Source organism: Peromyscus maniculatus, chromosome 5 (genome assembly GCF_049852395.1).
Source record: "Peromyscus maniculatus bairdii isolate BWxNUB_F1_BW_parent chromosome 5, HU_Pman_BW_mat_3.1, whole genome shotgun sequence".
NCBI lineage: Eukaryota > Metazoa > Chordata > Mammalia > Rodentia > Cricetidae > Peromyscus > Peromyscus maniculatus.
The window spans coordinates 52,898,472-52,922,168 of record NC_134856.1 but is presented as its reverse complement, the minus strand read 5'-3'; the positions used below and the strand labels follow the sequence as shown (position 1 = coordinate 52,922,168).

Below are 23,697 nucleotides of genomic sequence, written 5' to 3'. Positions count from 1 at the left end.
CCAGGTGCCCCTCACTAGCTGCAGGATTTGGTTGGTGACAGTTGGCCTCTGTGACACTTTAGTCGTGTGGCTCTCTGAGGACAAGTCTGAGGGTCTGTGCTTGTGTTACTTCTCTTCATCTGATGCACGTTCTTGGAGAACTCTTGACAAGTGCACCCCGTTTCCTAGAGAATGGTGGAGTTGATAACCTGGTAGAACATCCACAGCAGTGGTGTTGTGGACTGCTGACATCATGTTTGTGTCCAGGACTCCACCCCAGTGCACTGAAATAGTCCTCAACAGCCAGGCTAGTTCACTTGCAATCCATACAGCTCACTTCACCCTTGGCCTGCTTTCTTTTTCCTGCAGCCTGAGTGGCGGCCCTACTTACCACAGAATGGAGACAACATTGAAGTAGCCTTCTCCTACTCCTCGGTGTTATGGCCTTGGTCAGGCTACCTGGCCATCTCCATTTCTGTGACCAAGAAGGCAGCTTCCTGGGAAGGCATCGCGCAGGGCCACATCATGATCACGGTGGCTTCCCCAGCAGAGATGGAAGTAAGGGTACACCAGGAAGTAGCTTGTTTTTCTTTACCCTTCACCAGCTCCTGCCAGGAGAAGGAGAGGTGGGGGGCAGCCTCAGTGCCGAGGGTCTCCATTTAATGGACCACGAGGTTGACTGGTTTAGCCTCATAGGCCATGAACCGTGGCCCAGGCCTCCAGAGCAGCTCTGTTTAACCCACTCTGTGCTTCTGCTCTGCTGTTGTCTCAGCAGACAGGACCTTCTTGGGCCTAATTTCAAGCTCAAAATTAGTGCGTCTGAAATTAGTCTCCCAAGAAACAAATATAGGGTTGGTCTTGTTGCTCTAGTGGCTTTTAGGGAACAAAGTGCCTGAATTTAAGTCAGTTCTTGAGTTTGAACAGAATTAATTGTAACATATGAACATAGGTTATTGTCATATATTCTTATATTTAAGTTGTGTGGGTTAGATTGGTAAATAGAAACAAGCTTCGTGAGCACAGTTTGGTACTGTTGTATGTAATCCCAGCATCTGGAAGCTGAGGCAGAAAGATCCTGAGTTTGAGATCTTTTTTTTTTTTTTTTTTTTTTTTTTTTTTTGAGCATTGGTGTTTTGCCTGCATGTATGTCCTTGTGAGGGTGTTGGGTCCCCTGAAACTGAGGTTACAGACAGCTGTGTGCTGCCATGTGGGTGTTGGCAATTGATCCCAGGTCCTCTAGAAGGGCAGCCAGTGTTCTAACCACTGAGCCATCTCTCCAGCCCCCTGAGTTTGAGATCTTATCTCAAAAACAAAAGAGGAAAAAGAAAAAAATGTTTTAAAACCTGAACTAAGAGTTTTTCAGAAAGAGAGTGCATTTCAAGTTTCTGTTTTATCCATTTTCTTTTTTAGTCAAAAAATGGTGCTGAGCATACTTCCACAGTGAAGCTTCCCATTAAGGTGAAGATCATTCCCACCCCTCCTCGGAGCAAGAGAGTCCTCTGGGACCAGTATCACAACCTCCGCTACCCTCCAGGCTACTTCCCCAGGGACAACTTGCGGATGAAGAATGATCCTTTAGACTGGTGAGCAGCAGCTTTGCCTGCATCCTGTCACCCTAGGGCTGTGTCCTTGCTCATATCACTCTTGGGGCCGTGTTGTGAAGACAACCACTTCTCTAAACAACACTTGAGTAGCAGAAACTGACGTCATGCTCTGTTGTCTTATTTCCCAGTCCACCACTGAGTCAACTGGCAAGTCTGGTCAGTCCCACTGTCAGGCTCTGTCCTCCTGTCCTCCCGTGTGTGTGTGGCCTTCCATTGACTGGCTGAGGCCTGGGTGTTGTCCCTGTCCTCTGGACAAGTCTTGGTTCTGTTCTTACTGCTTCTCTGCATTCCATCTGGCTTACGTCAGCCACCATGATCACCTGAAAGAAGGCCCTCTCCACACCTGGCTTCAGCCTGTCCATCTACTGCCTGTCGGCTCCATTTGAAAGTGTGGGACAGGTTTCTATGTATAGTCCTGGCTGTCCTGAAATTTTTAGACCAGGGTGGCCTCGAACTCCTCCTCAGGCCTGCCTCTGCCTCCTGAGTGCCAGGATTAAAGGTGTGTGCCACTATACCCTGCCTGACCAAAATTCTTACAGGGTTGGATTTGTCTTTTTTTTTTTTTTTTTTTAAACTTTTATATGTGTGAATGTTTTATCTGTATGTAAGTCTGTGCACCACTTACATGCCTGTTACCTGCAGAGGTCAGAAAAGGACATCAGATTCCCTGGAAGTGGTTGTGCATTGCCATGTGGGTGCTGGAAATTGAACCTCTGTAAAAACAGCCAGTTTAACCACTGAGCTATCTCTAGCTCCAGATTCGCCTTTTAAAGTAACATTTTCCTGAAAGGGAGGGTGGTGGGTCCAATCAGACAAGTGATAGCAATAGGGGAAACTGACATCAGGGACTGCACAGGAACCTGTCAAGTGGGCATGGCCGAGGAAATGGGCTCTGGGTTTTTCTGCCAGCATTTAAACAGTTAATCTAGCTGTGCAGGGAAATTGAGCATGTTTGGAAAGGAAAGCAAGCCAAGGTGATAGGGAATCATGTGCTTAACCTGCCAGAGTGCACCAGTCTGTGTTGTGTGTCCCTGTGGGATTGTTCCATGCAGGTGGCTCCTAACAAGTTAGTGTGCACCTCTAACGTACTGCTCAGGACATCTTAAGCCTTGTCTCGGCATCATTTTATCATCTGCACATGCCATGCACTCTCTTGTTACCACTTTAGCTTGTCTAACCCAAAGGATGCAGTCCTGGAAAGGCTGGCTCCTGGGCTCCACTCCTGAGATCAGCTCTGGCCTCCTGTGGTAACCAGTGGAGAGGAGTCATCTGACTGACCGCTGTGGTTGTTGCTTTTCAGGAATGGCGACCATGTCCACACCAACTTCAGGGACATGTACCAGCATCTGCGCAGCATGGGCTACTTCGTGGAGGTGCTCGGTGCCCCATTTACATGCTTTGATGCCACACAGTATGGTGAGCAGCCTTGCTGGCCAGGTCTTTCAGCCCACATCATACATATATGTGCTGAGTGTTGCCACAACGTTCACTGATGGGCAGATAAAGGGAGCCCAGGATAGGCTCTGTGACCAAGTGGAGGTGGAGAACGAGGCTCTCCATGATGTTCGTAATCACTAGGTAGTGATAGTTGGAATTCTCAGCTGAGTACGAAACTGGTTGTGAACAGAAATTTGTAGCCTTTTTTTAAACTCTTTTTTTTAACTATTTTTACTACATTTAGTGTGTGTGTGTGTGCGCACGCGCTCAGAGGACAGCTTGGAGGAATCTGTTTTCTCCTTTTTATGGATCCTGGAGATTGAACTCAGGTTTGGTGGAAGTGAGCCACCTCACTGGCCCAGTCTTTTTTTTTTTTTAATTAATGCTATCACTGTACATTAATCTTTCCTAAAGTAATGAAAAATCTTTACATTGAGCACAGATGAAAACCAAGAGTACAGTTAGCCGGTCCTCGTGGCTTGCTGGCCCCGGCTGTGTGTCTCACCTCCCTTTGGAGTGGAGCAGGGTGGCACCAACCAGACTCGTAGGGAGGACACCAGTGACAGGTGTCGCTTCTGAATTGTCTTCTGCCTCTCTGGCGGGACAGTTCTCAAACTGCAGCGCTTCTTCCATCAGGCACTTTGCTTATGGTGGACAGTGAAGAAGAGTACTTCCCTGAGGAGATCGCCAAGCTGAGGAGGGACGTGGACAATGGCCTTTCCCTTGTCGTCTTCAGTGACTGGTACAATACGTCGGTCATGAGGAAAGTGAAGTTTTACGACGAGAACACGAGGTACAGTTGCAGTTGGCATTTGCAGAGCAGGATGGCTTTGGGGTTAGAGTCCCCAGCAAGCTCTTAGGCGACTGTGTTAGCTTGGGGTGGCCTTTCTAGGTAGTGGGTGTGGGTGGAGAAAGCTCTTGTCTGTGTGTCAGAAAGCTCCTTGTGGAAAGACGGAGGCTTCTGGACTCAGTGCTAGTTAGGGGGTCATTGTCTTTGCTTGCTGAGCCCAGATACCTGTGCTTTGGTCTCTGTTTCATGCTGTTCTGTCCTGCATCCTTCAGACTGAACATAAGAAAATGGATATGCACCCACGGAAGAATTCCTCAGAACTGTGTAGTCAGCTGCCGAGGGCTAGAATGCTATAAATGCTGTGTGTGTGTGTGTGTGTGTGTGTGTGTGTGTGTGTGTGTGTGTGTGTGTGTGTGTGTGTGTGTTACGGATTTTCCTTGGCATGTCTATCCTCCTTTCTCACTTCTCCTTCTCTGGTTCTGGCTAAGTCTAGACTAGGTCTGTCTGGGTTGCATGCCAGAGAAGTTCTGATTTTAATTTCATGAAAGAAAGCTTGAATGTGTTCTATACATTTGCTGGAGCAGTAGGTTTTATATATTTCTCAAACCAAACAGCTTGTTTCAGTTGACACTTTTATGCATGTGTGGACTGGATTGTGACAGAAGACACCATGTTTTGTCAAGGAAAGAGGAAGTGTATGGGAGGATTTTAATTCTTGCCTTCTCTGTGCCCGCTGCCACTTTTACAGGCAGTGGTGGATGCCAGATACTGGAGGAGCCAACATCCCAGCTCTGAATGAGCTGCTATCTGTGTGGAACATGGGGTTCAGTGACGGCCTTTATGAAGGGGAGTTTGCCCTGGCAAACCATGACAGTAAGGCTCTGTGTCTGTGTGTAGAGGCATGCAGTTGGCAGAAGGGTGAGGGTTTGAGCTACATGCTTTTGAAGGAGAGATGGCACTCATAAATGAGCTGTAGTGTGGAAAGACATAGTCAATGTCTTCAAAAAGCACATTTAGGGCTGGGACCGTAGGTCAGTGGTCACTTATCTTGCATGTGCAAGGATCTAGGTTCAGTCCCCATCAGATCTGGGCATGTTGCTCAGTTGATAGAGTGCTTACCTGGCTTACACAAAGCCCTGGGTTCCATCCTCACTGCCACATAAACTGGGCATGGTGGTATGCCTGTAAATCCTAGCACTTGGGAGCCAAGAGCCTGAGACAGGTGTTTGAAGTCACTCTGGAATATATAGCAAAACCCTGTTTCTAACAAGCAAAAAAAAAAAAGCTTATTTGTATGTTTCTTAAAAATCTGTTAAACTATGTCACCAGCATTTTTTACTTGAAGTTTGAAGTGATTACTTCTAGTTGAAGTGGACAGGCAATAGCTATTTGTCTCTTCAGGTTTTTTTAAAAAAAAAAAAAAAAAAAACCTTTAAAAATAAATGTAAGTGATGTAGACCAGGTCTGAAATGCATGATGGGTCAGAGAGTCGAGTTTTGGGCATTTCTGCTCCCTTAATGGTGAGCAATTGTTTTCCAGTGTATTATGCGTCGGGGTGCAGCATCGCCAAGTTTCCAGAAGATGGTGTCGTGATCACACAGACTTTCAAGGACCAAGGTAAAGAAAGGATACTGGTCACAGGCCTCTAGTGTCCTCTATCTCCCTCTCCCTCTCCCAGAGATTCACTCTTCTGACGTGTCTGGTTCAGTGGTGTTCGGTGCATCCTTGTGTGCACCTTGCAGCCCACTTCCGCATGCTTTGTTGGGCGTTAGGAATGCCACTAGTAGTCCGGGCCTTCCCTTCCCTCTGCTCTGCTTCCTGCTAAAACTCTCTGTAGTAGTGTTTGTTTACTGTGACATGGACTCTGGGGGATTCCAAAATGAGCGAAACAGACTCTTGATGATAATTTGAATGTGTGTGTGTAGTCTGCAGAGGAAATGGGGTTTCTCCAGGACAGAGCTCAACATTGTCTTGGTCATAGTCTAAGGATTGATCTTCTGTGATTGGTGCACAGCTATAGCATAGTCTTGTTGGCTTTGAGAGTTCTTAGCTTGATGAAGATTCAGGTTAGAAACACTATCTTCTAGGCAGAGGTAGCACATGCCTTTAATCTCAGCACTCAGGAGGCAGTGTGGCAGATGGATCTCTGTGAGTTGGAGGACAGCCTGATCTACAAATCGAGTTCCAGGATAGCCAGGGCTAGACAGAAACCTTGTCTGGAAACCCACCCCCACCCCACCCCCCAAAAAACAAAAACCCAACAACTAAACAAAACCAAACAAAAAACACTATCTTCCCTTCCAGGGGGCATTGCTATTTATCTATGTTTACTCATAGCAGACATCCCTCAAGTCTGGGCCAGGCCCCTAGTGTGGGTAACAGTCTGCTAAGTGCACAGAACCCACCTGCTGGGACAAACCAGGCTACATCTAGTTTTGAAAGTTAGGTTCAGGACAGTAGGACAGGACCACAGGATGTTCTTCCTATGGTTGTCACTCCAGAGCTGGGATTCCAAGCTGTAAGACATGTCTCATCTGTGCTAAGTGCCAGGAGACTGACGTGCCTTATGTGACAGCTTGTGTTCTGTCTTCAGAGTGACCAGCCACACCACCGTCAAGATGGCTGTTTTTCTGTAACCGAGAGACAGTTTTATCAGTTGAAAATACAATACAGTGTTTCAACTGTTTGTGGACACTTGAAGCACCAGATTTTATCTTCTCAGCCCCTTGGCCTAGCTCATTGTAAGTCAGTGCTTTCTAAATGCTGCTCTCACAGGCTTGCCGCTTCTGGGGTAAGAGTGATGGCCTCCTAGCTTGTTTGCTGCCTCCTATAGTCCAGTATTTGGGAAAAGGAGATAGCAAAAGTAGATTTAATAATGTATACTTTATTTTGTGTTTTAGCATAGTCTAAAAAGTCAACTGCTTGGTGTTAACTTGGATAGTCTTTGGATATAAAAGGTAGTACGTTGATGGTGCATGTCATGTTAGAGCAGAAAAGGCCTTATAGTCAAAGCTGAGCAAGGTGACACAGGCTTGTCTTCCTAACTACTGACACAGTTGAGGCAGGAGAACCACAAGCTTGATGCCTGCTTGGGTGACTTAGCAGGACACCCCATCAGATCAAAAGTTAGAAAGAAAAGGGGTGGGGTGTAGTTCAGTGGTAGAGTGCTTACCCAGCCTTAGGTTCATGCCCCAGTATCACCAAAAAAGGAAAACGGGGCAAGCAAAGGGGAAAAAAATAACAAAATTCTTAGGTAGCTTGGGACTAAATGTAAGTGCATCCATGGCCATCTGGGTATGTCCTCTTAAACCCCTTACTTCACTCCACAGAGGTGAGGCATATAACAGCTGGCCATAGGCACAGTCTCAAATTCTGATGGCATCTGGCACCTGGTAGGGTAAACTTAAGTGTACGTAGCATAAACTAATGTGGCTACGCTGTTGGCAGCTGCCCAGGGCACTGGTACTTTTTTATATCTTGATTCATTAAACATTTTCATGTGCTGTCTGCTTGGCAGGTCAGAGGTGCTGTTGTAAGGTGTGTGCTTCATCAAGTCTTACGTCTGAGTGGCATGTGGAAGGACACACATTTTAAAAGTTAGCTGCGTTTGTCCCACTCCTGTAATACAGCATAGAGTCTGAGGTGTCAGTAGAGGCTGCATTTGTGGACACTAGTTTTGTGAGAGCTGGATTTTGTTAAAACTAAAATTAATAATGCTTAAAACACTGCTTCCCCGTTCTGAAGATTTGCACTGTCTTGATTGAATGTTGTGTTTTGCTGGTTTTGTGTCAGGTAGGTCAAATCTCAGGCCAAGCGGCAACTAGAAAATGAGTCATCCCTCAGAGACCTCTCTCTGCTATTGTTGTTCACTGCAGGATTGGAGGTCTTAAAACAAGAGACAGCAGTTGTTGAAAATGTTCCCATTCTGGGGCTCTATCAGATTCCTGCTGAGGGTGGAGGCCGGATCGTGTTGTATGGAGACTCCAATTGCCTGGATGACAGTCACAGACAGAAGGGTAAGGAAAGAACACACAGGCGGGCTGGGGCTGCAGCTCAGTGGTAGAGCACTTGCTTCGGATGTACAAGACCCTGAGTTCAAACCCAGCATGGCCGTAAAAGAGAAGAAGCAGCACACAGGCTTAATGATTTGGGTACATGGTTCTCTTTCCTTTGTCTCTGGAGAGGCGCTGGCCAGAGCTGGAGAAATAAACAGTACTTGCCCACAGGAGCCAGGCATGTGCCTACCAGGTACTTGGATTGCTGGGATATTTCTGCAGATACCTGAAGGCTAACACATGGCTACACAAACCTCTACAGACCTCAGTATCCACCTCTGTTTTCCCATCTCATGGGCATGAATCAATGTCACCTGTTAGTAGAGTCCATTAACCTAGGTGACCCACATTCTGCCCTTCTCAGGCTTCCTGCTAGGTTGTGTGACGTCCTGTTGTTTCTTTGGTCTGGCCTCTCTTCCCAGCCATGCATGCATCTTGGAGGCCTTGCTTGTTGCTCTCCCCTAAGACTTGAGAGTTTGGAGTGCTGAGAGCGTTTACCAGTGAGGGGCCACTGTCATTTTCTCGAGGACAGGAAGCAAGAAGGCAGAGTTAGTTCTCCTTTGCAGCCTGTCTCTTGTATCCTCCAAGTATGCTGCTCATATGCTTGGGTGTGGACTTCATTTTCTTCCTTTAAGGAAGGAACAGTGACAGCGCTGCAGGTCTTGATCTGGGAAGATGCTGGTAAACCAGGCTCGTCTCGGACTCTGCTCTACCTCAGGGTGCTCAGACAGTTGGGCCGTAGGCACATGCCAGATGCCGCACCTTTCCCCAATGTCCAGTTGATGTTGACTGGATTTCAGTGGCTTATGTAAGTCCTTAGACTATGATTGGTTTTTGTTTTTTTTTTTTTTAAAACCAGAAATAAGGTTTAAAGTCACAGCAGATAGGAGATTAATGTTTTATTTCCACAGAAATTCTCTTTAGGATCCGAGCTTTCCTGTTAAGAGTCTTTATTAAAATTTTAAGTGCCTAAAGGGACTGTCTGTGCCTGCTCATGTGCTTCAGATGGCGGCTCTTTGGGTCCTTGGGGACTTTTGGCACTTGGCCAGAAGTGCATGCTCTTTCTAGAGTAGAGTACTTAACAGTCTTTCCCACTCATGAAGCTGCTGTGGTCCAGATAGGTGTTAATGGGACTTGGGCTGGGTAAATAGGGGGTAGGAGGGAGGGAGTGGACAGAGAGAGACCAGGTCTGGGATGGGAACATCTGCAGCCTCCTTAGGAGGGGGCTTTGTGCAGCTCTGAGTGGGAGCTTCTTGTATTCTCAGACTTGGATTCTGAGATGTCCAGAAAAGAATTGACCATATTGGTTAGGACCACTGACTCAAATAATAGACCCTCTCCTCTAATCCTAAACTCGCCTTTCCATGTTTGCTCCCTCATAGTTCAAACCGATTTCCTGTTCCCAGGATGACTTCAGGTCCTTAGCAGCAGCTCATGTCCTTGGAGCTCCTTTTGTGAAGGCTATTCTTTTTTTCAGTGGGTGTCACATGGTCTTGCCATCTCTGAATGAACACTGTTCTGTCTTTGCCCATGAGCTGTCTGGAGCTGTATGACACTCAGGCAGGTAGTCCTAACCGGTCACAGTGGGGCTGAGGTGCCCAGGGCCCTGAGACATAGAGTAAATTCCACCTACAGTCAGCTGGCACTGGAGCAGCTGTCCTGGGTGGGCCGGAACCCTGCCTATGGAACATGCATTCTTCTCAAGAGTAGGAGAGTCTGGTGAGGGTATCAGCTGCACATTGACCTAAACTTCTGACTTCTGAACCTCCATTGCCCCCTCTTCATGGGAGCTAGTGTTCTTCAATTCTCCTGGAGGGATTCATTTTACAAATTGGATCCTAAGTAGTGTGCCTGTTGACTCTGCAGACTGCTTTTGGCTTCTGGATGCGCTCCTTCAGTACACATCATATGGCGTGACCCCTCCCAGCCTTAGCCATTCAGGGAACCGGCAGCGCCCACCCAGCGGAGCTGGCTTGGCCCCTCCTGAAAGGATGGAAGGTGAGTGTCTCTCACAGTGCCTCAGCAGGGACTTGAACCAGCTCAGTGCTGCATCAAGACAGTACTACTTGCTAGTGCAGGGACCCGCCCTTCAGTGAGAGTGGTGAGTTTTCTCAGGGTTTGCTGGTAGCACAGCTGTGGACTCATCCGCCTGCTCCCAGGATGGATAGGCGTTATGGGCCCTGTATGTAGGTGCCCTCCTGGAGTCCAGCATCCTTTAAAATATTTTTGTACATGAGAGGAATGTGCACGTGCCCTGTGAGGCCTAAAGAAGGCATTGGAACCTCATAGAGCTGGGGTTACAGGTAGTTATAAGCTGCCCAACATAGGTGATGGGACCGAACTGGTACCTGCAAGACAGCAACACTCTTAGCCACTGAGCCATCTCTGTCCCCAAGGCCCAGCATCTGCAAGTGCTCTCTGGGCACGGGTGCCAGGCTGCGTACTTTGTAAGGATTAGCTCACGAATGCTGTTGTGAAAAGAGCTAGTGTTCTTGGTGTACGGGTGAAGAGACAGGAGGCAGAGAGGTTAAGCAGCGGTTACCTCAGGTCACTCGGTCCATGTGAGTGAGCTGAGTCTAAAGCTCTCTGCTCCAGGGTCTGTGTGGATTGGTGCTCATGGACTCACAGAACCTAGTGTTCTCTTCCTTGCAGTGCTGTTCGCAGAAGGCTGTGAGCCCCAGATGTCGTTTAGAATTTTATAGTAGCAGCCAGCCATGGTGTTGTATGCCTGTAATCCCAGCACTTGGGTGATTATGGGAAGAGACTAAATGGAGGCCAGACTGGCCTGTTGATAGTGACCCCCATCTCAAAATAAAGAAAGCCAAGACTGGGGAAAGAAAAATCCCAGCAGCTACATTAAAATATAAGGAGGGTTGGGGAGGTGGCTCAGTTGACAGAGTGTTTGCCAGATAGCAGAGAACTCAGTTTGGATCCTCCCGCAGCAGCCTCATAAACACTGAGTGCATGGAGCATGTCTGTAACCCCAGCTCGGGTGAGATAAGACCCTGGCCAGCCAGGCCAGCAGAGTCTGTGACTTCCAGGTTCCATGAGAGTACTATAGAGTAAGACGACATCCAACGTTGATCTCTGGTCTCTACACTCACACACACGTGTATACTCCACACACGTACAAAGTAGAAAAGGTAAAATTCATTTTCACAATACATTTCAGTCTGCTGCTTTAAAAGTTACTTGGATGTGGGACACCTATTTCATTTGCCCTGTAGCAGTGAGTAGCTTAGCTGGTGGCTGCAATGTGGGGGGCACAGATTTAAGAAATGTAAAACCAGCCGGGCCGTGGTGGCGCACGCCTTTAATCCCAGCACTCGGGAGGCAGAGGCAGGCGGATCTCTGAGTTCGAGGCCAGCCTGGTCTACAGAGCGAGATCCAAGAAAGTCGCAAAGCTACACAAAGAAACCCTGTCTCGAAAAAAAAAAACAAACAAAAAAAAAAAGTAAAACTTAGAAATGTAATTGGTTTGTTTACTTTGCCAGAGAATTAAGTATTCCAGAAGAGAGGTTTTTCTGTGGCACTGCCCTTGGTGGCCTTATATGTGTGATTGATAGTCTCACTGCCAGTGAGACCCTGATGAGGGGAATCAGGCTTCCTGTCAGGTGTGGTCTTGAAGCAGGTGGGGGAGTTGACAGACTACAGCTGTTGGCAGAAAGCCCCTTTTCTCCCCTGTAGTTTATAATGGTGGTCACCTTTTCTGTCCTTGCTGCTGCTGACCTCAGGAAACCACCTTCATCGCTACTCCAAGGTTCTTGAGGCCCACTTGGGAGACCCGAAACCTCGGCCTCTTCCAGCCTGTCCACACTTGTCATGGGCCAAGCCACAGCCTTTGAATGAGACTGCGCCCAGGTCAGTGTCTGCCTGTGCTTTCCTCCTGATCCCCAGGGCCTGTGACCCATTCCTTTTTTATAGGAGAGAATGCAGTTTTGCTGACATCACTGTGAATAATCCAGTCTAGCTTGTCATTTTCTGACAGTTGTGGAAATGAGAAACCCCAGATTGATCTTTAGAAACGTACTTTGGTGGTGTCCTGCAGTCGAGTGCTTTGAAGGAAGCTGGGGTCCCGCCACGTGCTGTCTTAGCAGCAGCTCGGCTCAGGCTGCAGCGGGGTCTGTCGTTTGCATCTGTGTTCCCTGTCCAAATGTTGTATGTGGAGTGCAGATGCCTCTCTCCTGCAGCCAGCACTGAAGCGCTCCTGGGAGGTGTGGCTTCTGCTATGGTGGCCCGGCCAGAAGGGCCTGCCGTTAGCTGTGGCTTTTGTCCAGAGGTGCTGCACTCGTGTGTGGCCGGCCTTGTGTGGCTCTGCCCCTCTGTCTCTCACCTGACATCTTCATCTGCCTCATTCTCTTCAGTTTCTCAGCCCTGAGTGACCACTGCGGTTTCCTCCAGCCAGGCCATGCTGAGCCATCTCACCAGCTTGCACCTTCAACTTCCTCTCTCTGGCATCTTGCCTAAGCAGGACAAGATGGAGCAAAGTTAACTGGGCCTGGTGTCCCAGAGCTAACTGGCAGACATACCCTTGCAGGGCAGGTGTGTGCTTCTCTCAACCCTTCCTGGCATAGGCTTCCTTTAAAACAATCTCTCACCTCCCTCCTTCCTCCCCTTTTGTGGCTGCCACTATGCTTGGTTCAGTGATGGACAGATGTGGCCTAGCCAAGGGTAGGACCCCCACCCATTCTGTGAGAAGGAGACAGCCTGGCCTGTTATGATCGCCTGCATACTTCACTGCTCCACGAGTGCAGGTCCTCAGGGTTCTGCTCAAGGACCATGTCTTAGAATAGCTGTCACAGAAAGCAAGAAAGTTGACACCATGGAGATGGCTTAGTAAAGTACTTGCCACACACTGAGTTTATTCCCTAGAACCCCATGTTTAAAAAGAAAGAAAGAGAGAAAGAAAGAAGAATGAAAGAAAAAAGCTGGGCATAGCAGCATGCACCTGTAACCACAGTGCTGAGGAGTGGGAACAGAAGAGTGTCTGGGGCTCACCGGCAGCCAGTCTGGTTGGAGCAGCAAGCCCAGAGACCTTTTGTCTTAAATAAGTAGAGAGGGAGGGATGCACCACTGTTGGCCTCTGTGCCCCAGTGGCCCCGGCACTCGTGTGCACTCGCCCACAGAAAGTTACGTATATCACTTGGCCTTTAGCAGCAGTGTTCTTCCCGAACCTTTAATTGAAGAGTACTTTTCCATTTCATTCACCTTGCATCATTTAAAACTTGTAATATATTTCCATATCTGAATCCTTATTTATTTAGAAGCTTCTGTTATCTTAGCATTCAGACCAGACTTTATATTCTAGACATGATCCGCAGTGCCTTCTTGAGGAGCAGCCGTGATAGCTGGAGTGCCAGAAGCCCAGTTCTTCTCCCCAGTGTGCACTGGAGGCTCTGAGATAGATAACAGCACCCTTGGTATCTGGCTGGCCGCATCCGATAATCCCTCCCTCTCTGAGTCCATCCAGGGTGCTGATAATGTTCAGCTCCTGGAATTGAATTGTGACTTGCTCTCAGCAATCCCTCTCCTTACCACACCACCGAGCTGCTCTCTTATCTCACATGTCACAGATTGAGGGAAGTTATTCGCAGTCTTCAGAGACTTAGATCGGGATATATTCTGAATCTCTAGAAGATTCTGTGTCTGTGTTAGACAGCTGCAGATTGCCATCAGCTATGCTAAGGGCAAGTTCCCATCTCTGTGAGGTGAGGCTTTTTCCCAGGTCTTGGCTGGGCTTCAGGTGTCCTTAGGTGTCATTGCTGTGGGAACATTGACTCAAGGCAGACCCTCCCTCCATCACATCAGTGTGCTGTGAGACTCCAGTGGTAACATGAGTGCTTTTATGTCAGTGCCCCACTAGAAAGTCCAGTCAGCCCCCAGGAAGCTCCAGGACGTAGGACACTGTTAGAATGTCCACTTAGCAACACACTTGGAAAGCTTAAGACGCCACGGGTCCCATGTCTTTGTCAGTTAACTTTTCAGACAGATTGACCCTGAGCAGTAGCGTTAAGTCACCCAAAACAGGCGGGGCTGCAGTTGTGGGAGCTGGCCAAGCTGTGCTCAGCCGAAGCCACTGGTGGTCTCTCCCCACCCCCTCCAGTGACAAGCTTCACGCCTGCCGCTGCCGCTGGGACTGGTTGCCTATGCCTTTCTTCAGCTACAGTAAAGAAGACACAGGTCAACAACTTCTAGGTGGACTGACACAGGAAGATTAGGAGTTCTTCATTTCAGATACCTTCCTTCTGTTAGTGTCCTTGGCTCTCCCCAAGGTGTCAACAGGCTGCGCATTGCTGTTCAGAGTGCATCAGCCACTGTGATCTTCAGCTCTAATTGCATTGGCCTAACCGAGTTCCTTAGACCTAAAGAGGAAACAGAGATGAGCAGTGCCTTACTCCCACCTGAGTGCCCACAGTTCCAGCACACGTTTTGTTGGTTGTCACCCCAGGCAGGCAGGTGTTTCCTGCTCACCTGTTCTTCAGTTCTTGATTATTTGCAAATCTGTCCTATTCTCATTGCGGTTGCTGGTCTGAGTCCACCAGGCTGGTTGGTCTGGTACCATTTCCCGAGTGTGGTTGTTGTGGAGTTCCTCCACTGTATTGCTTTGCATCCAGAAAGCAAGCTGTGGTTACTTGGAGCCTAAAAAAAAAAAGAAAGAAAGAAGGAAGGAAGGCCTTCCATGACACCTTATCCTCTGCTCTTTCCAGAGCTCCAGCCTGGACTGTCCTCTTGCCTTGCTTGGCAGTGTTGCCAGTGCTGAACAGAAACGGGCTTGGGAGGCTGTGTTATAAGTCCCCGGGAGAGCGCTTCCTCAGGCACTGATCTCAGAGCATGGATCTGATTCTGCCTTTCTCAGGACCTGGAAGCAGGCACTTGCTCTGGTTGCTCTGTTCCCAGTCAGGTGATCCAAGGTGGAGGGTCTCACCAGTATGTTGAGACCAGTATGTTGCTTGCGGTGTGTTGTGTATCAGCTAAGTGTCCAGGTGAGGACAGATACTTATCTTTTTTTTGTTTTAATCTATTCCCGGAAGTAATCTTTGGAAACATCAGAAGCTGCTCTCCATTGACCTGGACAAAGTAGTGTTACCCAACTTTCGATCGAATCGCCCTCAAGTGAGACCTTTGTCCCCTGGAGAAAGTGGTGCCTGGGACATTCCTGGAGGTGAGTCCTCAAGGGCATCTTTCTGGGCTAGATCCTGCTGTGGGTTTCCAGGTGTTTCCCCTCGCCAGGGAGGAGAGCCAGGCCTTCCTGCCTTCCTAGGCATTCCTGGGAACTGTGGTGGTCCTGGCTGCCTTTGTAGTACAAATTGGCAAGGCTAAGAGGTCTAGAGATGAAGATGCCATTTCTCTTAGAAAATTCTATATACACATTTTAATTAAAACGTTTATTTTTATGTGTGAGTGTTTGCCTGTATGTATGTATGTATGTATGTGTACCACAATGTGCCTGGTGCCCTTGAGAGTCAGACACCCTCTTCAGATCCTCCAAACTAGAGTTACAGGTTGATGGTTGTGAGCCACCATGTGGTTCTGGGAAGCCTTCAAACCCAGGTCCTCTAGAAGAGCAACAAGTACACTTACCCACTGAGCCCTGTCTCCAGCTCCTCTGTACAGATTTTAAATGGCAGTTTTTAGTGTGTTTGCTACATGGCACACTAAGTTATCCAACAGTAATCTGGGTACTCTTTGCTGAAGTTCTGTAAGCAGGTATGGACTATGGGCTCCAGGAAACAACTTTTCTCTATGGGGTTTCTCTGTTATGCTGGCCCGTGGGGTCGTTGGGTCCTCCATGGCCTGTCTTGACAGCTGGACTGTCGCTTGCCTGAGCTGTACCAGGTTCCTTTGGCCTGAACAGACTTCCAGGTTGGTTCCAGGTCCCTCCAACTGAGTGTGTGTGGTCCCTTTATTCTGGAAACTCCTGTGGCCTCCTCAGGGATTTATAGCTCCCAAAGGAGGGTTTCTCTGGATTTCAGGAATTGGCTGGGAAAAGGTATCCCAGCCATCGGAGGCTAACTGGGGGAACTTCATGAGGTGAAGCCAAGACCCTGAAGTGTATAGGTCATAGGGTGTGCTGATGATGGTCAGCTCTGGAGCCCTTGGCATCCCTTCATTACAGAATCATTGCCTTTTAGTCTGAGGCTTCTCTGATGGCCCTTCCAGGAGGAATTGCCCCCTAGGGAACATGACCAACAGGCCTCTAGTACCTCCCTGCCTTGCTTATTTTTCCTCAGCTAGTAGGACTCCAGCACTGTCCTCTTCTCCTCTAGATTGAGACTAGTATGTCTTCCATTGATCTTTGGGAAACTCTGGGCCTGCTGAGGTAGGCTGGTTGTGATAGGATTGAGGCCTGCCCTGCCACCCACAAGCCAGGAGGCTAAACAGTCTGAGATACCACTCCCCCATACACATAGGGATGCTTGGGATCAGCTGATAAATACAAGCTCCGTGACTCTCACCAATACTATGGTTAGCAGCCTGGGCTCCTTAACTCTGGCTCAGGAGTGATGTCTGCCCTACCAGCTGAGCTAATAGAGTCAGCATTTGGTCTCTGATGAACTGATTCTCAGAAAGACTGTAGCTCTAGTTTTGTGGCACCATTGACTAATGACTGTCCTCTTGCAGGGATCATGCCTGGCCGCTACAACCAAGAGGTGGGCCAGACCATCCCTGTCTTTGCCTTCCTTGGAGCCATGGTGGCCCTGGCCTTCTTTGTGGTACAGATCAGCAAAGCCAAAAGCCGGCCAAAGCGGAGGAGGCCCAGAGCAAAGCGACCACAGCTTGCACAGCAGACCCACCCACCAAGGACCCCGTCAGTGTGATCATCACAGTGGCCAGCCACAGACGCCAACAAGCCTTGGACCACTCTGATGGCCACACAGGGCATCAGAAGAGCATCCTGGGAGGTGCCTGTTTCCAAGGAACCCCATCTCCAGCTTGCGGCTGGGTTAGTGTGTTCTCCCCAGGCATCTCTGAGGTACATCCTGAGGTACCTCACTGCTAGGCTCTGACAGGAGGTGCTCAGTAACTCAGCCTACGGTGGCGTCAGGCCCCGTGACAGTGCACCAAAGACACAGAGCCTGGAAGGGCTTGTCGGGACACACTTTCTACATAAAGCTTGCAACCCTGACCAAGCGAAGACTTGCTTGTTCCAGGCTATTTTCTATATTTATTGTGGGGAGAGTCACTTTAAAGACTTGTGCTGTTTGGAAGCAAACCTGTTGTTTTGTCTGTCAGTTGAGTGCAGTTTTCTGCAGTGACATCTTAAGGAGTCAGATTCCGTGACCTTTTTGATGAGAGGACAGACTGAACTGAAGGGAACATGCACAGATCTGGGAAGTGCAGGCCTTTGCTTTATTTTTATAAGTATCAACTGCCATCATGTTTTGTAATTTGGGGTCTTGATTCACCATTGTTGGTGAAGGAAATTTTCAATAAATATGCATAACCTTACAGAGCTGGAACGTGTTGTGTACCAGACCCCTGCCACCTTCCTGTTCTCGCTGTCAACCCTGAGAGGGGTCTGGCTTAGCTGGTGCACACACTGTAAAAAATGTCCATGTCGGGCTATGCTCCCATGAGCTCCAGTGTTCTCACTAGGTAGTGTGGCCAGTGCCATTTGACTCCTAACTCCAGAACATTCCTGTCACTCCCAAAGAAAGCTTAGGCCTGTTAGCAGCTGCCTGTACACCCCTGTAGCTTGATTTTTTCGCCTTGCCCACAGTCAGGACAAATCTCTGTCACCCGCCAGTCCCACAGCCGCTCAGACCCAACCAAGTAAACACAGAGACTTATTTTGCTTACAAACTGCATGGCCGTGGCAGGCTTCCTGCTAACTGTCCTTATCTTGCTAACTGTGCTTTTATCTTAAATTGATCCATTTCGATACATCTATACCTTGCCATGTGGCTGGTGGCTTACTGGCGTCTTCACATGCTGCTGGTCATGGCAGCGGCTGCAGCGTCTCCTTCTGCCTTTCTGTCCTTTTATCCTGCCTAGCCACGGCCGATCAGGTTTTATTTATTAACCAATCAGAGCAACTTGACATACAGACCATCCCCCAGCACAACCAAGTGCAGACCATCTCAAACACCTGCACTCAGGCCCATGGTCCTAATCATCCTCTATACGGACCTGCTGGGTAACGCCACAAAGAACCTGAGAATGGGCTCCCACAGGACATACAGAACATCCCACAGCACACCCCCCACCCCCCACCACCCCCACCCCCGTCCTGCAGCCAGCCTGCTTTTTTTAACTTGCCTGTTGTGGTGGTTTCTATCATGAATTCACATCGTGTGGTCCTTTGCTGCTTTCCTTCTGTTGGTGTCTTGTCTTCAAGCTTCACTCGTGGTGCATGTGTCAGAGGCATTCCTTTTCATGGCTGAAGACTCTGCTGTGGCTAGACCACTTGCCAGTTGCTACAGACAGTGTCATTCATGTGCTGGTGATCGAGCATGTTTGTCTTCCTAGGAATGATGCCATCATGCTTTTGGAGAAACTGTCCAATTTCCCAGAGCGTGCAGTATTTGACACGTTTGCTGGAGGTGTGAATCCTGTCGTCTTTGTGCCCTGGCCCGTGCTTATCTCTGCTGTTGTGGTCCCAGTGCTGCAGTGGCATTCCTGTGGTTTCTCTGTGTATTCCCAGAGACTGAGCTGGAATGACCATTTGTGCATCTTCCTTGGAGAAATGCTGTTTCTAGCCTGTGCTTGGTTTTTAATGGGTCATTTGAACCTTTGTTACTGACTTGTGAACTTTCTTTCCATGTCCAGGTAGGAGCTCCTTATCAGACTTGAAGTGGCCTTTCACTTTCTTGATGAAGCGTGAACATTATGAATTTTGGTCAGACTTGGGCTTCTTCCTTCAATTGCTTCTTTAAACATGCTGAGTCCCAGCTTCCCATGGGATCCCTGTACACCATGGCTGAGGGCAGCTGCCTAGAGACCTGTGGCTGTGACCAGGGCTGCCGTGGGTCGTGGGCAGAAGGAAGTCTGGGGAGAGAAGAGCAGGACTGCCTGGGTATCTTGCCCTTGGCAGATCTCGAGTCACTCCTAACCGTAGCTGCTCTCATGGCTGCTGTTGGGTCTGGGAGGTATTACTAAGGCCCATGCAGTGCTGGATCCCTGTTGGAGGTACTTCACAATGTCACAAGCAGTCCTGGCTCTATCAGCACACAGAGGACCCTGTGTCTGCATGTAACTCCTGCTTGCCCAAGGGAAAGTGGTTAATGTGGGGCCTCTTGTCACTCTCAAGGGTATGGACTCACTAATCCTCCCTCGGCTCAGAGGACCTCTGGGGTGAGTATTCCGCAGAGCAGAGGAATGAGAAGGGCCAGGACTGAGGCAGCAGAGCAGGGGGGCCCAGGCAGTCCGGCCCCATCTTAGGTAGCATAGGTTTCAGGGTAACGAGTCGGAAGTGTGGAATATGAAATCCTCCCGTTCAGATCCCATCTCTGCCGCTTGTCATGACTGCAGGTAAGGCCTCTGGGCTTTGGTTCCTGTGTGAAACAGGGCCAGTGTCACCTCCTCCACGATGACGTGAAGGGGAGCTGCTGCGGGCATGGGACTAGCACGGCTCTGATGACAGCATGTGGCTGTGGGATGGACTGCTCCTGCCTGTGCATAGCTGTTGCCAGCAAGCTTGCCGCAGAACCAACCAGGTTGCTGGCCGTGGGCAAACTTCACCTTGGAGACTGTTCCCAACACTGGCTCCCTTGCTGCTCTCTAGGCATTTGAATACCTCAAGCCCAGCCCTTCCAGCTCCAGAGTGCTCTTAGAACCCATGCTTGTTCTCTGTGTGTGGGATGCCCAAATCCAGACTTGACACATTCACGTTTGTCCATACTGGGCCCATGCAATAATGAGAACTTGGGTACCTCCAAAAGCTGACCCTGGTCCACATCAGCTGCACAGGACCTGCCAAGCCTTCACCTCTGGGCACCAGTTAAAGTGGGCAGGCCTGCCGAGGCTGCTTACAGCCTGCAGTATTTTGCTGTCCTCAGGTTGGGCTGGGTTGGCCTGAGCAAGGAAGCCCACTGAGGTGAGGGAGACTGGGCCTTTGATCTGCTGAGCCACACATTGCAGGAGGTTGTCCTTTTTCCCTGTGTGGATTAAGTAGGGGTTTCCAGAGAAGTTCCTGATTTTTACCCCTCAAATAACCCCCTTAGTGCATACTAGTAGAAGGTTGGTTTCTTTCCCTGGTGCCTAGAAGGCACAGAGGAGTGGCCTGGAAACTGGAGTTCCGGGGTCTTGCCCCCAGTGTACTAATCCACCTGGAAGGTCTGAGGCAGTAGTGAGACCCTGCAGCCCCATTCCTAGACGTGGCCAGAAGCGGCTGAGTCAAAGCTATAGATGTGCAGAGTTCTACTACAGCCGAGGCAGAGTCTCTGTAGACGGTGAGATGGCAGACTAGCCTTGAGGGACACTCTGCCTCATGCTACCTTGTGATAAACCTTAAACACACACGTGAGTGAGAAAAGACAGATACGAAAAGCGGCATTGCCTGTGACTGCGGTGGCATGAAATGGCCAGAACAGACAAATCCATGGAGACAAAGCAGATTAGTGTTGCCAGGGCTGTGGGAGAAAGGGACCAGGTCAGGGAGAGGTGAGGAGAGGTGATTATCGGTAATGGTTGCAGAGTGCTAGGAATGTACCTAAGCCCCTGAGGCGCACTCAGCACGGTTAACAACCAATGCAGTGAGTTATGTTAATTCTGCCTCCCTTCCTCTCACAGGCTCACACCTACCTCCCCAGGGGATCTTGTGACTGGGCCAGCCCCAGGAAGCATCTGGCTGGGGCACTGGGAAAGGATCTCTGGTCCTACAGACCTGAGTAGCATTGGTCTGTGCCTGGCAAAGGCTCCAGTTCTATACCCTGTGCCCTGCCCCAGCCATGCCCTGCCCCAGGTCTCTTGGTTGCCCAGCCTTCCTGTTTGTTCCTGGACACACGGTTGTCAAGACGGAGGTAAACCTGGAAGTGAATTCTAAGACTTTCTTGCACCTCCAAAGTCCAATCTCTTCTCCCCCTTTTTAGACAGGACTCCTGATTATACCTGCAGAAGCAGCCCTGTTATCAGGGGAGGAGACAAGAGGACCCAGGAGGATTGTATCCACAGACCCAGCCCTTGCCCAGGACCCTGAGGCCTCCGCTCTCAGGTTTCTCAAGTGGACAAATGAGCTGGTTGGGTGCCTGCAAACAACTATTTGTTCCCTAATGTTGGCTCCGGAGATTGGAAGCTCCCAAGTGGTCTCGTTTGGTCCAGTGGCAGGGGTACCGAGGATGCTCCTAGAGGACGATCTCCTGCCTCTCTCACCTCCAGGGGATACTACACATCTTGGCCTGTCCTTATCTCCCAAGCTCACCACTCCTGGCCCTTTAATTCTTACTGACCTCTGACCACTCCTGCACTTTTACGAGGATACCTGTTGCAAGATTGTTGGTAAAGAGACACAAAACCGCCTGTGTACCCTGACTGGGACACCAAGGGCTGGCTGAACCAGTGAGCTCATTGGGGTTTGTTGCAGGAGTGTAGGTGACTCTGAAAAGCCCACCCCAGCATAGGTGCTGAGCCCCAAAGTCACCCCAGTCAGCCCTCCCCACCTCTCCTCTGCCCCTGCAGGAAATGAGTAGCTAGGATCTCAGATGAGGGTCTTGAGGCCCCATCTAAATAAATTTCAGTAGGCCTGTCCTCCATGAGGGTCTCCTGCAGTGGTTACATCACTTGACTGCTCCAGGCTCACCTCTCCATCTCAGGGGTCATCATTTCATCTGTGGAACCCTCCTGCCATGTGAGGTCACATCACATGTCTGAGGGTTAGGATGGAGCCGTTTCTGTGCCCTCCTCAGCCAGCCTCACCGGTTTCCAGACCCCTAAGGTGTCATGTGTTTACCTAAGGGGCCCATGGGGCCCTGTCACGGATGCTGAGTTCTGCTGCACCAGCATTCACTGGGCTGCCTCTGCAGGCTGTGGGGCCCCAGGAGGTCCCACCCACTCAGCATGGTGGCATTCCCCCTTTGCAGCACATCAGGCTTTCTTGGGCAGCTGTTAGGAGTCCTATGTCAAACCAGGGTAGCCTGGGGTGCTGATGGACTGGTGCTGGTAGCTTCTAGAAGCTCCCTTTGGGGCTGAGGTTAAAAACCCGTAGGCAGTGTCATGTGGCCTGTGCTCCTGCTTCAGCGCTAACTGATCACAATATTCTCTTCCTTGCTTGTCATGAACGACTCCAGACAGGAAGCACTGCTTTCACAGGTGGTCAAGCCAGAGACCCAGTGCCAGTAAGATGGCCATGCCCACCCACCAGCTACCCCACATGGTCCAGAACTTTAGGCATCTGACGAGAGTCCTTGTCATGCACAGTGGGGGAAGGAAGCCCCCGATGGACAGGTGCGCAGCCAGCAGGAGAATGAAGGGAGAAGGCATGGATGCTCCAGAGCAGTGCCCTGCCAGCCCCCACCTGCAGGATCCCCAGGGTGCCTGTGCTTACCTCTTTGCCTATCTTCTGCTCAGTGCCGCCCACCCTCCCCTGGCTGCAGATGGAGCTCTCCAGGGTGCCCCCTCCACAGCTTGGGAAAGGTCACACAGCCTTGGAGGCCGGCAAGGGAGTGGATATCAAAGCCCCAAAGAATTAAGAGATCATGGAATTTTACAGCCTAGTGGCCAATTTCTAAGTCATGCACACTAATGGGCAGCTAATGAAGGATTCTGGGCAGAGACAGGAGCATGCCCTGAGCCCCTGAGCCTGATTAAGGAGTACAAAGCTTTAGCTGCTGACTGATCTTTTTCCTTAGGAGGCTGGGGCAGGGGTGTGTGTGGGTGGGCTGTTGAGCCTCCTGGCCCCTGGAAGGTGTGGTATGGCACCGGTCACCTATGTGCTACTGGGCGTGGCCCCTCTCCCTGCCAGCCTGGACTCCTGCCCTGATCCTGCTGCCTACTCCCCTATAGCATCCACCTCCACCTCCCCAGATTTAACAGCCCCGCTCTAGTGAGGAGGACATGGAGTTGAAAGGCTATCCAGCTCGGCATAGCCACCAAACACCAGACCCCAGGCCAGCAAGTGAACCGGGCCATAGCCATAGAGCCCCAGGAGCACCATGAAAACAGAAGGCGCATCCCCCAGATCCTGCTGAGGGAGGATGGCCCTTCCACATGCTGTCCTCAGACCTGGGTCTCCAGAATGACATCTAAATCCCTAATGTTTCAAGCCACCAAGCTTGTGGCATTTGGTTACAGCTGCCCCAGGAGCTTTCACTGGGGAAACCTAGTGACTTCCCTATTCTTTTTGGAGTCTCTTCCATCCTTCTTCGTCCAAGTCCTTCTACCCTTAGTACTTCCTGTGTGCTAACTCTTGTCAACACAGGGCAGGGGGCCAGTGGAATCACAGCCTTCCCAGGCAGTCACGCTGAGACGCTGTCAGGCATTTAGTGAGCACCAGCTGTGTGGAGCCTCAAGGAGGTCACCAAGTCAGGGTTGAGATACTAGAAACACAGGAGGAAACAACACTTTGGGGCCGTCCCTGACAGATAGGCTGATTGGATGGGGTGGGGCCCTGGGCAGAGAAGATGTCTGATGGAAAGCAGTTCTCAGCAGGGTCCATCCGAGAAACAGCAGTAGACAGGCAGGTGGGTTCTCGGGCCCCACCCCGGGGCTCACTGAGGCAGGAATGCCAGGGGTGGACTGGCCACTTGTATGCAGGAGCCCTCCAGGGGATCCCCAAGAAGAAGCCGATGAAATGCCTGGCTTGATCTTGACATCTTAGTGTGTCTTCCAGAGCAGGGCTTGTCTTCCGCCAGCTGAGTAGCCAGCGCTTCCAAGGTTGCCTTCCCCTCCTAGAGCT

At 50.0% G+C, this 23,697-nt stretch overlaps 1 protein-coding gene across 2 annotated transcripts in view; it reads left to right on the top strand.

The window, feature by feature from the left end:
* Positions 1-17,315, top strand: part of Mbtps1 (membrane bound transcription factor peptidase, site 1) — a 55,849-nt gene extending 38,534 nt beyond the window's left edge. The window contains exons 13-23 of one of the 2 annotated variants that reach the window (XM_042277767.2): positions 349-537; positions 1,390-1,562; positions 2,884-2,999; positions 3,657-3,813; positions 4,559-4,683; positions 5,350-5,427; positions 7,686-7,826; positions 9,732-9,863; positions 11,600-11,726; positions 14,897-15,027; positions 16,488-17,315. In XM_042277767.2, the coding sequence (XP_042133701.1) occupies positions 349-537; positions 1,390-1,562; positions 2,884-2,999; positions 3,657-3,813; positions 4,559-4,683; positions 5,350-5,427; positions 7,686-7,826; positions 9,732-9,863; positions 11,600-11,726; positions 14,897-15,027; positions 16,488-16,684 (1,566 nt within the window). In that variant the 3' untranslated portion in view covers positions 16,685-17,315. The remainder of the gene's footprint in view (positions 1-348; positions 538-1,389; positions 1,563-2,883; positions 3,000-3,656; positions 3,814-4,558; positions 4,684-5,349; positions 5,428-7,685; positions 7,827-9,731; positions 9,864-11,599; positions 11,727-14,896; positions 15,028-16,487) is intronic. The other variant, XM_042277768.2, reaches the window with a different exon arrangement.
* Positions 17,316-23,697: the final 6,382 nt, after the last annotated feature.